General features: G+C 44.4%; 1 protein-coding gene across 4 annotated transcripts in view; it reads left to right on the plus strand.

The window, feature by feature from the left end:
* LOC141057065 (ankyrin repeat and fibronectin type-III domain-containing protein 1-like) overlaps positions 1–17528 on the plus strand; it is a 314853-nt gene that overhangs the window by 95514 nt on the left and 201811 nt on the right. For all 4 annotated transcript variants that reach the window (XM_073553577.1, XM_073553576.1, XM_073553579.1 and 1 more), the window contains one exon: positions 3721–3935. In XM_073553577.1, coding sequence (XP_073409678.1) covers positions 3721–3935 — 215 coding nt within the window. The remainder of the gene's footprint in view (positions 1–3720; positions 3936–17528) is intronic.

Consider the following 17528-nt stretch of genomic DNA (forward strand, 5'->3'; position numbering starts at 1 on the left):
CATACAGTAATTGCCGGCACCCAATTAGATATAATGCAAGGTGTATACATCCTTGTCTGGTGAGCTCCCCCTAGTGGAGGCTGCAAGTGACAGAAATTTATCATATGCATTTTTTTTTTTTTGTATAAATTCACCAAAAAGTAAATCAACAAAACGCAGATCTCACAAAATTTAACCTCACCTCCAACTAGGAGCCTAAACTTGACCTTGAACCAGTGCTGCCACCAGGAAGTTTAGGGCCCCATACTGGCTAAATTTCCAGGCCCCCTGTTTGGCCGGGCACCATTACTATTTTGATCTTGGGAGGCGGCATATTATAAAAAGACAATTACTTATTTTTGAAAAGGGGCACAAGTAAAATGATGTTAAAAAAAATAATTGTTATCACTATCATCGTACTGACCCAGAGAATAAAGTACTGCTCCATACAAAAGTAATGGCAGTAAAGCCATGATGGCGGCTCTGTCAGTCTGACCCAGAGAATAAAGTAATGTTTCAAAATTTACAACGTGAAAAATCAGTGGCGGTATTGCTGTTTATCCCAACCCCCTCACAAAGGGTTAATAAATGAATCTGTAATTTGTGTATCCCAAAACATTGGCATCAAAGACTACAACTTGTCCAGCAATAAACCATGCCCATACAGCTACATCACTGGCAAAAAAGTTCTAAGATAATTATTAGGTTACTAGAATATCACCTTTAAGCAGCAGTCAGTAGGGTTGAACTTAGTAGTACTTAGTAGTTTGCAGGCAGCAGACAGAGAAAGCCTCCAACTTCACACTGCATGAGCAGGGAGGGAGGCTCAAGAAAAGTAGCAGGTGGGTGGGCCAGCTAATGGGGGGAATGGGAGGTTGGACGGGTGAGTGGGCAGGCACATCACATTCGGGCCCTCATCTCCTGCATGTAATGTGCCGCAAGGGCTTGGGACTTCGCTGGCAGCTTAGAAACAGTCAGTGGGCTAGCAGCGTCTGATGTCACTGATGTCACACTCGGCCGGTCCCCTCTGCTGCAGACGTAGAATGTTAGTAGCTAAGGCTGTGACTGGCAAAGTAAAGTAATTACTCTGGGCTCTAGCGTGCCACACAGTCTGCCAGGCCGTTTATACAAGTGGCTTGGCTGTGCTTCCCCAGCTCAAGCTGTCAGTGTGTCTCACTCAATCTCGGCCCCCATTTGCTTCTCCTTACTGGGCCCCACACACCAGTAATGACAGAAATACCTTGAACTAAATATCATTATTTACTAACCATGTAATAATATATTCTTGTGTGTAACACACCCACATAAAGGAGGAAGGATTATACTTCTTATTCTAAAAGGTAAATTTGCAAGAAGAGGACGCATGTGCTTCAAAAGCGTTCATCTGCAGGAGGAGGACATAGCTGCTTATCAAGGATTAGTATGCAAAAGATTAGTTGACTGCTTGCAAAAGATTAGTTACATTCTTATAGTTGTTGTTTCTGGCCACCTTCTCCTCCCACTGCTCCATAGCACAAATGATACCATTTCCATCTCTTCTTCTATAACTACATCCAGGTACCAGCTCTTCCTGCCCACCCACATTATTCCATCTACATAGTGGCATTTCCCATCTGAGAAGAAGGAAGTCTCCCACAGTTGTAAAATAGTGAGACAACAATTGGCCCTGACTTCAGCCTCCTTTTCTTTAACGGCCAGAACTGCCATCACTAAATTTTGCCATTTTTTTTTTTTACTTATATATACAGTGGGGAAAAAAAGTATTTAGTCAGTCAGCAATAGTACAAGTTCCACCACTTAAAAAGATGAGAGGCGTCTGTAATTTACATCATAGGTAGACCTCAACTATGGGAGACAAACTGAGAAAAAAAAATCCAGAAAATCACATTGTCTGTTTTTATTTTCATTTTATTTGCATATTATGGTGGAAAATAAGTATTTGGTCAGAAACAAGCAATCAAGATTTCTGGCTCTCACAGACCTGTAACTTCTTCTTTAAGAGTCTCCTCTTTCCTCCACTCATTACCTGTAGTAATGGCACCTGTTTAAACTTGTTATCAGTATAAAAAGACACCTGTGCACACCCTCAAACAGTCTGACTCCAAACTCCACTATGGTGAAGACCAAAGAGCTGTCAAAGGACACCAGAAACAAAATTGTAGCCCTGCACCAGGCTGGGAAGACTGAATCTGCAATAGCCAACCAGCTTGGAGTGAAGAAATAAACTGTGGGAGCAATAATTAGAAAATGGAAGACATACAAGACCACTGATAATCTCCCTCGATCTGGTGCTCAACGCAAAATCCCACCCCGTGGGGTCAGAATGATCACAAGAACGGTGAGCAAAAATCCCAGAACCACGCGGGGGGACCTAGTGAATGAACTGCAGAGAGCTGGGACCAATGTAACAAGGCCTACCATAAGTAACACACTACGCCACCATGGACTCAGATCCTGCAGTGCCAGACGTGTCCCACTGCTTAAGTCTGTACATGTCCGGGCCCGTCTGAAGTTTGCTAGAGAGCATTTGGATGATCCAGAGGAGTTTTGGGAGAATGTCCTATGGTCTGATGAAACCAAACTGGAACTGTTTGGTAGAAACACAACTTGTTGTGTTTGGAGGAAAAAGAATACTGAGTTGCATCCATCAAACACCATACCTACTGTAAAGCATGGTGGTGGAAACATCATGCTTTTGGGCTGTTTCTCTGCAAAGGGGCCAGGACGACTGATCCGGGTACATGAAAGAATGAATGGGGCCATGTATCGTGAGATTTTGAGTGCAAACCTCCTTCCATCAGCAAGGGCATTGAAGATGAAACGTGGCTGGGCCTTTCAACATGACAATGATCCAAAGCACACCGCCAGGGCAACGAAGGAGTGGCTTCGTAAGAAGCATTTCAAGGTCCTGGAGTGGCCTAGCCAGTCTCCAGATCTCAACCCTATAGAAAACCTTTGGAGGGAGTTGAAAGTCCGTGTTGCCAAGCGAAAAGCCAAAAACATCACTGCTCTAGAGGAGATCTGCATGGAGGAATGGGCCAACATACCAACAACAGTGTGTGGCAACCTTGTGAAGACTTACAGAAAACGTTTGACCTCTGTCATTGCCAACAAAGGATATATCACAAAGTATTGAGATTAAATTTTGTTTCTGACCAAATACTTATTTTCCACCATAATATGCAAATAAAATGAAAAAAAAAAACAGACAATGTGATTTTCTGGATTTTTTTTTCTCAGTTTGCCTCCCATAGTTGAGGTCTACCTATGATGTAAATTACAGACGCCTCTCATCTTTTTAAGTGGTGGAACTTGCACTATTGCTGACTGACTAAATACTTTTTTTCCCCACTGTATAGTATATTGGAAACAATTTTTTTCTTTTGGTTTCATGAAATTTCTTAGGAAGTGATGCATCCTCTTTTAATTTTACTTCTCATAAGCTGGCCATACCCTCAATGTCGGACAAATGCTCCTGCTATTTCTCCTGATATTTCCATACACATGCATGCTCGGTTTGGCCAGTCGTGCATATAATCTAAATCGGGATATGAGAATAATCCACTGCCAGACGCCACAGAACAAAATGATCAGGCATGTTGAAATTCAATATACCCTTTCTTTGGAGTCCCTGACCGGTTACACCATAATTAGTGTGTTTGCCTGAATTTGTTCTAGTGTGACTGGCCAACATTATCAGTATCTTATTTTAAACCAGTTTGTTTGTTTTTTCCATTCCAGTAAACTCATGGCGGACTGGAGAAAGTCTGATGAACACCAGTGGTTTGGGTCCCACGCTCCTCTCCTCTCCAGAGGAAAAGCGTCTAAATTTCCAGCGCTCCTTTCACATGCGGAAGAGCATCTCCGTAGACAACCACCTTAGTTCTTGTCACTACCCCCTGCACCCTCCAGACACCCAGGGACCGAAGGTGAAGAGCAAGCTGAGGAGGCAGTTTGTAAGTAACTCATCTCAATAAAGCCTATAGATCTCTGCTATCGGTCACTGATTGGCAATTGTCTTCCTTGCAATTAGACAATAAAATCCCAGTGCAGACCCCGTCTGCCCAAAAATGACAGGTGGACACAATGGTATGATGCGTCCTGGACTTTCTACTGATAACATTGGGTACGATTGTACCAGACCCTCAGCTGTGAGCAGGAGTGGGTCTCTACAGGTATTCACAAGATTGTGCCCCATTCACTGCCTTGAAGCAGAGGTCTTTAAAAAAAATGGTAAAGAACTGAATAATTAACTATATCCAGTGCTAAAAAGCGGGGCAGAATTCACAAAAGATTTCTGCAAATTTCTGCAGTGGTGCAGATGCCCATCGCACCCTCCAGAGCTGGAATCATAATTATGCCCCGTTATCTTAACATTTTTGGCACGACTGGATTCCACTGACTGCGCAGGAATAAGTAATAATTGTTATTAATAACCATAATAATTTGCATTGCCAAATATGACAGACTACCCTGTAGGAATTCACAGTGCTTGTTTTCTCCCCATATGTGGTCGGCTATTAGGATAGGGACTGTGTCCACCATGGAGTAACATATGAGGTCAAATTCCAGCATCCATGACGCTAAACAAGATGCATAAAGTATAAACCGCAGTGATTGGACCTGATCTTATCTGTATCTGTTTGTTTAAAGGGGTTCTCTGCTTTCAATGTAACTCATTGAGGTGTCCCCCCCAAAAAAAAGCTGATCGTAACTTGCCCCAGTGTTGAAATCCCTAGTGATTTGCTGTAATCTGTTGGAAAACCTTATAATAAGTGTTGAGTTTCCCTACAGTGCCTCCGCAGTTAACATAAGGAATTACACTTTTCCTACTGAAATCAAGTCGGTCAGGTCAGACTGAAAGACACTCCTTGCAGCTTGTATTTGCTCTTCTTAATCGGTGAGGGTCCTAACGGGGCGTTACTATTCTTAAATTATTATTTTCGTTAAAAAATAATTTATTTCTCATACTATTGTGACCATTTTGAGATGCCAGACACTTTCTAGTGACCGTATGATATGTGTTGCACTCAAAAGGACACGTTTTTTTTCTTTGTCGCAGCTTTAGTTTTCTGGGCATTTATTGGGATAGCATCTTCTAATAGTGGATCCCTTGGGTAGCGACAACTATCAACTACTAGTCTCTAGTTGGATAAAAACGAATGCATGGGCCATGCACATACAGTGAACAAGTCGGTAAGACAGTGTTCACACCACCAAGAGACTGGAACACAGAGAAACACAGTTCAACAAATGTGAAATAATACTTGTTCACTGTATGTGCTTGGCCCATGCGTTCGTTTTTATTCAGCTGGTTTCTTGCTTTTGCAAGTCTGACATTACCTCTCTGAACACTGCTCATATAGGTACTGTTCACATGGTCAGGTTTTAAATACATTGGATAGGACTACTCTGAGGGGTATACCTTGGCGTTTGGTAGAGCGACTTAGTATATATTTTTTGCAAAAAACTTATCAACTAAATACCCTGTTTTGTTATCATCTTTTTAGTAGCACTTGCTCTTTATTGTTGGAATTTTTTTTACAGCAGAGTATTTTTTCACATTTGTTGTACTGGGTTTCTCTGTGTTCTAGTCTCTAGTTGGGTAGTTTCTTTTACTAATGCCCCCAGACATGTAGGACTCTGAGCTTGTGGTCCCATCAATTTGATCTCCAGCTTATGTGGTCTACACCAGTATTTCCCAAACTCGGAGGATGGTGATGTCCCGCCAAACTTGAGGAGACACTTTTGACAGAAGTAAGCCCAGGCTTTGCCACATATTTGACTCTTTGTGTGCCATTTTGACATGGACCTATGTGTTACCATGTTCTTGCTGAAAGCAACACAGGAGAAAAGACATGAAAGGCCTAATTTAGTAGGAACTATTCCTGCCCCTGCTACTTTTTGTCATATGTAATCTAAACATTTAGTAAGTACTGGACTTCTACAGGCGGTCAGCAAGTGTCTACCATTAGAACCCTCCATCTCTGACCCCACGTTATGTCTTCAGACCTTTCTATTCTTCTATTTTTCTTCTTGGTCTGGGTAATGAAGGGACAAGTGTTCCATGATAGGGGTGGTGACAGCTGAATTTTCTGACAGAGACTTCTTTAAAGTTTAATGCCCGTTGTGTCCTGTACTTCAGTAGTAACCTGATCCGGACATTGATAGCCCTTTATTACCCTCCTATCCCTGCTCATTACCAGCTCTGGGGCTGTAATGAGGTCCTCCAGTTACACTTCCATGAAACCCAAAACCACCAATTCCTCTACAAAGAATATTCCAAAAACCCCATATCCTTCAGCTTTGAGGAAACATCTCTCTTCCATTTTGACCATCAGAACCTCCCAGGAGGATCCATTGGATTTCGTCTAGAGATGACATCACGTTAAGGGATAATCGGAGATGTTTTTGGTGACTTCCACCTTGTCTTGTTCATCGTGGCTTTCAAAAATTATCCCAAGATTGTCCACATAATCCTCTGCTCGGGCAGGTTGTAAGGTGCGAGGAGGAGAATCCATTCCTCCTGGATGACGAAGCCGGAGTTGGAGAATTTAGAATCCGAGAGAGAAGACCTTGAGCTTTCCTGTGACTCAATATTAATTGGCGAACATTTTTTGTCTCTCTCCTGGGATGTAATCCTTTCTCTGACCGCGCAAAGTGTGTGAGGAGATGTCATAGGACACGTCAATATCAACTAATTGCTACAAAGGCAGAACGGAGGGATGTTTAGGAGGGGAAAGCTGTGTTTTGGGGTAAGGACTGTTTATAATCCCAATTTTGTGGAGCAAATGTTTTGTTGTGATTTATAAAGGAACGTTCTTGGTGATTTTGCCTATCGAACGATCTATCGCTCTAGTGCCTAATTAGTCATCTTCCTATTTCTATTTGTCTATTGTATCTATCTCTATTGAGCTTCCCTTTTCTATCTGTTTCTTTATTCTACCTGTATCTCTCACATCCTCATCTCTGTCCATCTGCTGTATCTGTCGTTCTACCTTACTGTCTGCTTACATGGAAACAGGTAAATAGCTGACGATGTAATAGGCCCCAGACACAAAGATGGAAGCCGCTGACAGATATGAGAATGTGAGAGATGGATAGAAAGGAGGAATGGAGAAAGAGACAGAAATGGGGAAATGGGGAGGTAAATAGAGAACGCTGCCGAGAGAGAAAGCCACTATAAGAGGGAAAAGAAATGGGAAGGTTGATAATTGTGTGATCGAGAGAGCTAAGCAGATAAATAGCCAACTACTTACCTATCTCTCGATGTCTCGCTTTAGCTCTGTCTCTCTTTTGTTGTCTGTCTCTCAAGTTATCTATCTTGTCATCTCTCTTTTTACCTCTTTCATTCTCTCTATCCCTCTACTGCTCTCTCTTTAGTAATCTCTCTATATCTCTCTATCTGTCACTTTATCTATTATCGCGCTCTGCTATCGCAAAAGAGATAACGAGAGAGATAACAATGTCTCCCTCTCGTTATCTATCTCTCCCTCTCATTATCATTTCATTATCTCGTTATCTGTCTCTCTCGTTATCTGTCCTGCTATCTCACTCTCTCTCGTTATCTCTCTATTAATCTTACTCTCTCTTGCAATATCTCTCTCCACTGCTAGCTCTCTTGCTCGCTCTCTTGCTCTATCTCCCTCTCTCTATCGCTCCTGCTATCTCCTTCTCTTTCTCTTTATCTGCCTTGCTATCTCCCGCTTGCTCTATCTTTCTTTATCTATCCCTTTATTTGTCTTTCTGTTTCCCTCTCTTGTTCTGTCTCTCCATCTCTCTTGCTCTTTATCTGTCTCTCTATCTCCCTCTCTCTGGTTATCTGTCTCTCGCTTTCTCTCTGTCTCTATCCCTCTCTCTTGCTCTGCCTGTATCTCTATCTCCCACTCTTGCTCTCACTCTGGTTATCTCTCTCTCCTGCTATCTCCCTCTCTCTTGATGTCTCTTTCTCTCTCTCGCTGTGTCTCTCTATCTCCCTGTCTCTCTCTTTGTGTCTCTCTCTCCCTCCCTCTTGATGTCTCTCTATCTCTCTTGATGTGTCTCTCTATTTCTTTCTCTCTTGATGTGTCTCTCTCTTGCTCTGTGTCTCTCTATCTCTCTTGATTTGTCTCTCTATCTCTCTCGATGTGTCTCTCTTGCTCTGTGTCTCTCTCTCTTTGTGTCTATCTCTCTCGATGTGTCTCTCTCTCCCTCTCTTGCTCTGTGTCTCTCTCTTTTTATGTGTCTCTCTATCTCTCTCTCTTTGTGTCTCTCTTTCTCTCTTGAGGTCTCTCTAACTCTCTCTCTCGATGTGTCTCTCTATCTCCCTCTTTTGCTCTGTGTCTCTCTTTGTCTCGCTCTCTCTATATCTCTCTCTCTTGCTCTGTGTCTCTCTTTGTGTCTGTCTCGCTCTATATCTCTATCTCTCTCTTGCTATGTGTCTCTCTTTATGTGTCTCTCTATCTCTCTTGATGTCTCTCTATCTCTCTCTCTTGATGTCTCTCTATCTCCCTCTCTTGCTCTGTCTCTCTCTTTTTATGTGTCTCTCTATCTCTCTTTATGTGTCTCTCTATCTCTCTCGATGTGTCTATCTCTCTTTTGCTCTGTGTCTCTCTCTTTGTCTCACTCTCTCTATATCTCTCTATCTCTCTCTCGCTCTGTCTCTCTTTGTGTCTGTCTCGCTCTATATCTCTCTATCTCTTGCTCTGTGTCTCTCTTTATGTCTATCTCTCTTTCTCGCTGTGTCTATCTCCCTCTCTTGCTCTGTGTCTCTCTCTTTGTGTCTGTCTCACTCTATCTCTCTCTCTCTTGCTGTGTCTCTCTTTATGTGTCTCTATCTCTCTCTTGATGTATCTCTATCTCTCTTGCTCTCTATCTCTCTCTGAATGTCTTCTCTCTCTATCTCTCTCTTGATGTCTCTCTCTCTCTGAATGTCTCTCTCTCTCTTGATGTCTCTCTCTTGCTCTGTGTCTCGCTCTCTCTCTGTGTCTCTATCTCTCTTGATGTCTCTCTCTTGCTCTGTGTCTCTCTCTCTCTGTGTCTCTCTCTCCGGCTGCCCAGAGCTGTGGACCGTTCGGTGTGCTGCAGTATACCCGGGATCTGTGTGATGAAGCTGATGACATTTGTGTCGTCCCTGTGCGGGGTGCGGAGTCTGGATAATGTTCGGCATTCTGAGCACCGCTCATTTCCTCCGCCATCCGTCCGCTGTTTCCCATGGTAACATGCTGCAATATTATGGGAATGGTTTCACAAATAGCTGCACCTGAATACATCGCACCCAGTGATTTTTTGCCGACCAACGTCATCTAATGCTCCATTATACCTGCTGATCCACTTACCTAGCCGAGTGCTATTTCTATTCTGTACGTCCGCAGTACAATATATTTAATTAAGTAACATTTAAAGGAACACTAAACCTAACGCCAATGGCAGATCAGGAGCCGAGGCGCTAATATAATTCACAGATACGTATGGAAATGTTGCTAAACACAGAAATGTGACGGTGGAAGAGAATCCGACGTCCATCCGGTCTGCTGCCATTTTATCTAATTGTCATCATCTTTTTTTTATATTTGCCTCTTGAGTCCTTAGGAAGCTTTTTCCAAGGCTCTTGATGGACACGTTTCACCCCTTCCTGCCTCACAACAAAATAAATGATAGCATTGAGCAGACTATTTCAGCGAGCGCCGGCGGCACCTGGGTCCTTGCTGTGGCTAATGGCCGCCAGAGAGCGGAGAGGTGGCCTGGAAGACAGAAATGGTCAGAATGGTGGACTGAGCTTCGTGTGGCCGTCAGGGCTGCTGCGGATCGATTCTCAGGGTCTGGTCTGTGGCCCCTGGACGGGAGCCCCAAGTACCGCCTCCTACCTAACGGCATCCGTGGCCCTTCTTCTTGGCGTGGTGTCATCCTTGCGGAGTAACGCACATGTGACATCGCGCCAAAAGAAGAGCCGTCACGTAAGAGGTGGTCCTCTTGGCTCCCATTTAGCGGCCACCGACTACTGACATGGCCGATGGATCGGCTCCTGCAAATCTAGTGGCCCCCAAACTAGTGGCACGTGCCCGTTTGCTGTCCCTAAATTTCGACCCGGTTTAGAGTAAGGCAGACCGAGGGGCGATGTGAGTCTGTTGCCGAGAGGTCCAAACGTGGAGGTTTCTTATATTAGACATAAATGCTGAGCCCAGGTCGCGAGGAGCGACGTATTTACTGGCATCAAAGGCTGCGAGTGGCTCCCAATTAGAGGACAGATCCTGTGTATTAGCCCCCCGTGCCCCTGCACTTGTTCCCAGGTTGCATGCTTGTTGTCATGGCAACTGCGATTTGTCCTGTCTCCATTTACCTGAACCACGGATTATTCCTTCCCCGTCTCGGAGCGCCACATCCGTGATTTATCATTTATTGCTCGTGGAGGTTTTTTTTTAGGATTTTTCGGACTGAAGCCAATGAAGCGAATGGCCTGACGCCATTGTCCGAGGCAAGCGGCGGTTGCGATCTCTTACGGCACAATTTTGCCAATAGGTTTGTGGCTGATGCTGCTGGTATCAGTTTTGTCAGGAATCTGGCGCAAAACAATGGGTCAGGGGTGAGCAGATTTCGGGTCCTTTTATTTCATACAGCGGCACACAGAGAATAAAAATGGAGCTCTTCCTCTTGCCGTACCGCACCGTTCTCATTCCTTCAAGGGTGAGAACATAGCGCACACCGACCCTAAATGGCCACACACAGGTTCCCCATAGGATAGCAATTCGGACCCCAGATGCTGGCATGTGGGGTCTGTACGCTCCACAGTGCTATGAGGAAAAAAGCCAGGCTTACGTTCACACAGAGCTTTTTCTTTAATGAGCGACTCTGATCCAAAATCCACATAAAACGCTTTCAGATGCCCCTTGGATAAGTTTCTTATTGACGTCAAGGTGAAATCATGTCACCCGGTGCTATTTGTTTTTTTTTCATATGGAAAAAGGAAGAAACATGTAAATTTTGGAGGCATTTCTGCATGAAATTTGACTTCTGCACAAACCCCCACCCCTCGCACTATATATAGGAAAAAAAACAAGCAAAAACCCATTAAAAACATTTTGACCAGACAGAAAAATTAATGTAAAAAAATCCGTGTGAATGTTTCCCAGTATGTCAATTTTGGAGGCATTTCTGCTTGGAAAACAAAAACATTCCAAATTTGACTATTGAATAAAAAAAAAAACATCCATGTACAAAGGCCTTAAAAACAGCTGATTTTATTTATTTAAAATTTTTTTTTTTTCCAGACATAAAAAAAAATCCATGTAAAGTAACTGTGAATACAGTTTTAGGTTAATTATAAGGAGCGCGTGATCTTTGTCAGTAGTTATTTTGTAGTACTCTGTATCACCACCGGGTGGCAGTATATCCACACTGTAAAAACATAAAAAAAAAAAAAAAACCTGAAAATCTCTGGTTATTATTGCAGATGCTCTAACTTGTAGAATTTGAAGAAAAAAGTTAATAATAATTTTAAAAAATCCCTTACCAAGCCTCCATTCAGGACTACATTGGATGGAGCGGAGATCATATTTCTGTTCAGTCCCATAGACTTACCATAGATATGTGCTCAACCACAGTGAGGAGGAAAGGAGAGGGAGTCGGGACCCCAATTGTAGTGATTGGCGGGGGTCCCAGCAATTGTACCTCCATGATTTATATGCTTTTCATCTTTCCAGAGCTGCTAACCAGTCAGTGTAGATGTGAACTCTGATGTGGGAGGTGATGTCAGTTCTCACTAAGTGTGTACTTATTACATTCATCCTCCGCATCGGGACAGGAATTTGTTAGTAAAGTTGTCTTTTTCTATACATGATGATATTCTGGCTACCTCCACTAGAGGGAGCGACTGCATATAGATTTATAAGGGAATTATGTACATGTGTACACAGAAAGCTCCCCCTAGTGGTGACCGCTGCATGAGGCCTGTATGACAGTCCTCATGAGCAGGAGATGTAGGTCATTGTCCCAGTGTCACAGTCCCCATAGCAGTCGCATGGGAGATATCCCACCGAGCACATGCAGGAAGTGTTGTCATTGGGACATAGGACCAGAGAAGCTGGAAGCCTTGAATATGAGAAAACTGATGTGATGGCTCCTGTTGCATAGTTCAGGTGATGTCCTGGTCTGTAAATAGCAGCCAGACTAGAGCTAAATCTGGGTAATCATAGACATACGAGCATTTGGCCCCTGCGGGTATTAAGGATAACGAAGTCTAGTCTCCTCGGGACCCTGCTTCCTTGACATGACAAATGTTTCTTCAAGTCACAGACTGTCCTCGGGCGGCTGGAGAATCATTTTCCACCAGTTTTCGAAGAAGCAAGCCCTTGAAAATCTGCAGCATCTTAAAGGGCTTATCTGCGGTGCCATAAATAATGGTTAAAGGGGTCTTTATTACGTTCATTAGGATAGGGGATAACTTACTGATTACTATTGGTTCGACTGTGGGAGCCCACTGCGGTCCCAAGAACGGGGCCCTTGTCTGAAAGGAGCAGAATTTGAGCATGCGCACCTCTGCTCCATTCATCCTCTATAGGACTAGATGAAATAGAGCGCTGTGCATCGCATTGCAGGATCAACCTCAGCTCCATTAATCCTTTATGGGACTGGGTGAGATAGCAGAGCGCTGTGCATTGCACAGCAGGTCCATTCACCCACTATGGGACTGGCTGAGATAGCAGAGCACTGTGCATTGCACAGCATGTCCATTCATCCTCTATGGGACTGGCTGAGATAGCATAGCACTGTGCATTGCACAGCAGGTCCATTAAACCTATATGGGACTGGCTGATATAGCAGAGCATGATTGATCGCCGCTCCATTCATCCTCTAAGACTGGCTGAAATAGCAGAGCCCTGTACATTGCAGAGCATGATCGACCTCCGCTCCATTCATCCTCTATGGGACTTGCTGAGATAGCCGAGCGCTGTGCATTGCACAGCAGGTCCATTCACCCTCTATGAGACTGGCTGAGATAGCAGAGCACTGTGCATTGCACAGCAGATCCATTCATCCTCTATGGGACTGGCTGAGATAGCAGAGCGCTGTGCATTGCACAGCAGGTCCATTCATCCTCTATGGGACTGGCTGAGATAGCAGAGTATGATTGACCGCCGCTCCTTTCATCTTCTATAGGACTGGTGAAGACAGCAGGCTCGTCCTCCACTCTGTTCAGAAAGGGTTCTCCCTAGCCACATCTTCAAGATTTCTGGGGGTCTGCGGTAGGACCACTAGCTATCAGAAAGTTCCCTCCTATCCTTTTTGGTGGATAATTATATTAAGCACCTCTGTAATGCAGCCTCTGCTGTGAGTAGGACTAGTTCAAGTTTATGAAAAAAAGTCTATATGGGGCAACAAAAGTCTATTTTCAGGACCCCAAATGTCTGGATCTCATAGTCCTAACTTTAAAAAACGTAAGGGGTCATGTCCAGATGGTGAAATGTTTCCGCTGTGGATCTGGTGCAGATCCGTGGTGGCTCTGGAACAGATTCCACACATTTGTTACCTGTGGATTATGCTGCAGATTTCATCTGAAGCCGCAGTTTCTTTTCTTTGCAGCATTTTGCTTAGTCTCGTCCATTGTGCCACATGGGAACCTGACATAAGGGATCGGTGCCAGTGTGGATCACATCTATGTAATGTGCCTCTGACCTAGTGCCATAGTCCACTGCACAGGACTGAAGTTTTTGATGCCAACATCTTCATCATTAATGTCAATGGCATCAAGTGTATAGGGAATTATTCCTCCTCTTTGGGATCCAGAGATTTCTCCTAGTCTTCCTGCAGTACGTGACGATGGGGGTTATTCAACAAAATTGTGCTGAAAAATGGTGTTAAAAATATTCCTGAAAAAAACTGCAATTTTCTCCGTTACCTCTGATGATCACAAGTGTGAAGTGCACAGAAAAGATAAGGTTTTATGGTAATTCTCATTAAGGGTTTGCTTAGCCACTATGCATGTAGTCAGACACATGGAAACCTAGAAGGATGCAGGCGGCTGAGACATGATATTAACCATCACTATGTGGAGAAAAGTATGTGCCCCCTCCACATTACACCTCCAGGAGCTTTCCTGACCTCCTGTTCTACACCCATAGACATTAATATGGAGTCGGCCCCTCTGCAGATATAACGGCTCCCGCACTTCAGGGAGGGGTTTCTACAAGATTTTGGAGGCGTCTGTGGGAATATTTGTCCCTTTTTCCCAGAAGATCATTTGTGTGGTCAGATGATGGGAGAGGCCTTGCTCATAATCTCCACTTTAGTTCTTCCCAAAGGTATTGGATGAGGTTTAGGTCCAGGTTCTGAGCGGTCGGACATGTTCTTCCACCCATCTCCCACAACCAATTTGGCAGTCATGGGGAACAGAAACTGTCCTCCAAACTTCCCACAAAGCTGGAAGCTACAATTGTCCACAATGTCTTGTGCTGAAGACTTAAGAATTTCCTTCACTGGAACTAAGGGGCAGAGGCCGCCCCGATACCATTATCCTCCTCCACCATCTGTACATCGGGTAACGTCCTCCTGGAATCACCAAACCCAGACTCCTCCATCAGACACATATAGAGAAGTGCAAATAAAGTCCGTGGAGCCTCATTTAAGAGTCTCAAACACGGGACTAGCCAGATCTTCCTCCAGGGAAGGACCCAGCCAAGGAATGGCTCCTTTCGGAAACCACCATTACCACCATATTAAGTGGCCCTTTAAGTCAATATTATTGATATAATGGTTTGAGACTCTTAAATGAGGCTCCACGGACTTTATTTGCATATTCGTATTTCCCAGGGAGCAATGCACCTAGGATTTCACTGATTGAGCGCCTTTGCCGGCTGCCACAGTGTTTTCTTTGACTGGTCTCCCTGAGGTCAGTGATTGTTTCGTGACATATAGAGAAGTGTGAGCCGTCACCGCGCAGAACACGTCTCCTCCAGAGTCCAGTGGTGGCGGCTGTACACCTCTCCATCCGACGCTCTGCATTGTGCTTGGTGATGTGCAGCTGCTCGGCCATGAAGCTCCCAGCAGGGGCGCAGTGTTTGTGCTGATGTTAATACCAGAGGAGGTCTGAACTTTGCAGTTATGGGGTCAGCAGAGTGTTTGTGACTTTTCTTCCCTCTGCTCTTCAGCACTCGGTGACCCCCATTCTGTAATGTTACGGGGTCTCAGTTTCGTGGCTGAGTTGCTGCGCTTACTTCCTTTTCTCAATAATATCACTCACAGGTGATGGGGGGGAAGATGTAGGAGGGAAGAAATGACCGGACTTGTTACCCCGGTGGGCCGCGCTGGTATCGGTGAGCTCTGCACCAACGGCTATTCTGTCACATGTTCTTAGGGGCAGACGGCATGGCGGAGGGCTGGATGTTAAACACTGAGAGGGCGAGGGACCGGATGTTATACACTGGGGGAGCGAGGGGCTGGATGTTATACACTGGGGGAGCGAGGGGCTGGATGTTATACACTGGGGGAGCGAGGGGCTGGATGTTATACACCAGGAAAGGGCATGGAGCCGTATTTTATACACCGGGATGCTGGGTGAGGGGTCAGACATTATATACCAGAATGGCGAGAGGCTGGACGTTATACACTGGGAGGAGTGGCGGGGTGCTAGTTACCTAGGGGGTTGGGGCCGATCTTATACACCGAAGGCCCTGGATGATATACACTAAGAGGGAGGGACGTGGGGCCGGATGCTATATACCTGGGGGGGGGGTTATGCATCGGGGGTTAGTGGCCGGAACTTATACACCGAGGGGAGTGGGACATGGGACTGAATGTTATACATACGTCGGGGGGAGGGGCCCGATGTTATACAACTGGAGGGCAAGGGGCCAGAGGTTATACACCTGGGTATAGGCCAGGGGATGGATGTTATAGACAGGGAACGAGGGGCCGCATATTATACACGGGAGGGGGAGGACGAGGAGCCGCAAGTTATACACCAAAGGGTGTATAGTGTATTATTAATTTTCTTTAGTTACTTTATAAATGGATGTTGAGGCAATGCCAGGATGTCTGTCGCAGGCTCGTAATGACTGTCTACTGCCACTTTCCCGAATTAGAAAAAATAATGTCTGCTCTCGTTCAAAACAGTGCCATACATTTGTACAGGTTGTATGTGGTATTGCAACGCAGCTCTAGTCACTTCAATGGACCGGGGATGTAATACCACATACAACCTGTGAGAGAAAACACATACTGGACGTAGCAAATACTATACATCAACTAAGAAAATAGCATTAGATAAACCCTAATGTGGGATAGGTGATATATATATTTGCTAGGTAGATGAATCGTGAACCATTCGGGGAGACACTGAGTACCAAAAGAGAACACTGAACTTGCGGTCCAAAGAAAAGAATAGTGGGACGAACAACGGTAGAATAAAAAATACCTTTATTAGACATACATGGTAAATGGTAGCACTACATACAAAGAAGTGCACGCACTTGGATTAAAAATATTAATTCATACACAAAAGTTAAAAAGATATATGTTACATAAATATGTGATTGATTGACCAAAAAGCAAAAAAACAAAAACATGGACCACTAGATGGAGTTGAAATGCTCCATCTAAATATTGTGCTATATGTCGACATGGGTGAATATCACAAACAAATGGTAAATTGTAAGAAACCGAGACAGCCGGTCATATATGAACACATGCTGAAAATCAGCTAAGTGTTAAAAAAAATTAGAGTGGACAATAAATAATAAAGTATAAAAAGGGGCAGTGCTCAAGTGTGGCTAAAAAGACATATGTCTGAAGATGGTAAAAACTCCACAGGTGTGGGGTGAAAAGTAATGTTGGCAGTTGATAAATGCTAAGACAGCTTAAATTATGAAGGTCCCCCTAAAAATAGGGGTAGTCGCATACACCTAGCTGGAACTCATGGAGATAGTATAGAGGTGACAGAACAGGCAATGTTGGAGTACCTGGGTGGTCCAAATACAGCACAGTGTAGCTGTGAATCTATTACTGGGGTGAGATTGAACACTCACTAGAAAGCTGCAGCACCCACCCTGTAATCTAGAAGTATTACAGAGTGGGTGTTGCAGCTCTCTAGCGAGTGTTCAATCTCACCCCAGTACTAGCTTCACAGCTACACTGCTCACTACTGCGATATAATGTCCTGTGTCTTCTACCTCTCCTTCTGCTGTCTTGAAGTTATTTGGGGTGGCAGGAAGAGAGGTAGAAGTAGTTTTTCTTTATTATTGATTTATGTAACGTTTGTAGCAGTGACCATGTTAGTCTATGTTGGGGAATGCAGCGCAGCTAGCTCCGACCGCTATAGAGATATATAAGGAAATTAACCATAGCAGAGTGTTGTACAGGTATGGATATACATGTTACCGTAAGCTTCACGTGGACTATCACATTGTGGTAGACTGAGCTGTGACGGCTCACAGGTAGATGCTCCGAGGTCTGCAGCACAGGATCCTCGCTCAGACTTGTTTACCCCGGGTTACAGATTGAAGGTTATGGTGTAGTATGCGGCGGGGGCTTATCTGTCTTCTCACCAGTCTGAGCGGTATTGCAGCAGCTGCTGTTAA

This window comes from Dendrobates tinctorius, unplaced genomic scaffold, assembly GCF_039654945.1.
Source record: "Dendrobates tinctorius isolate UK_male_01 unplaced genomic scaffold, ASM3965494v1 ptg000202l, whole genome shotgun sequence".
NCBI classification, from domain to species: Eukaryota; Metazoa; Chordata; class Amphibia; order Anura; family Dendrobatidae; genus Dendrobates; species Dendrobates tinctorius.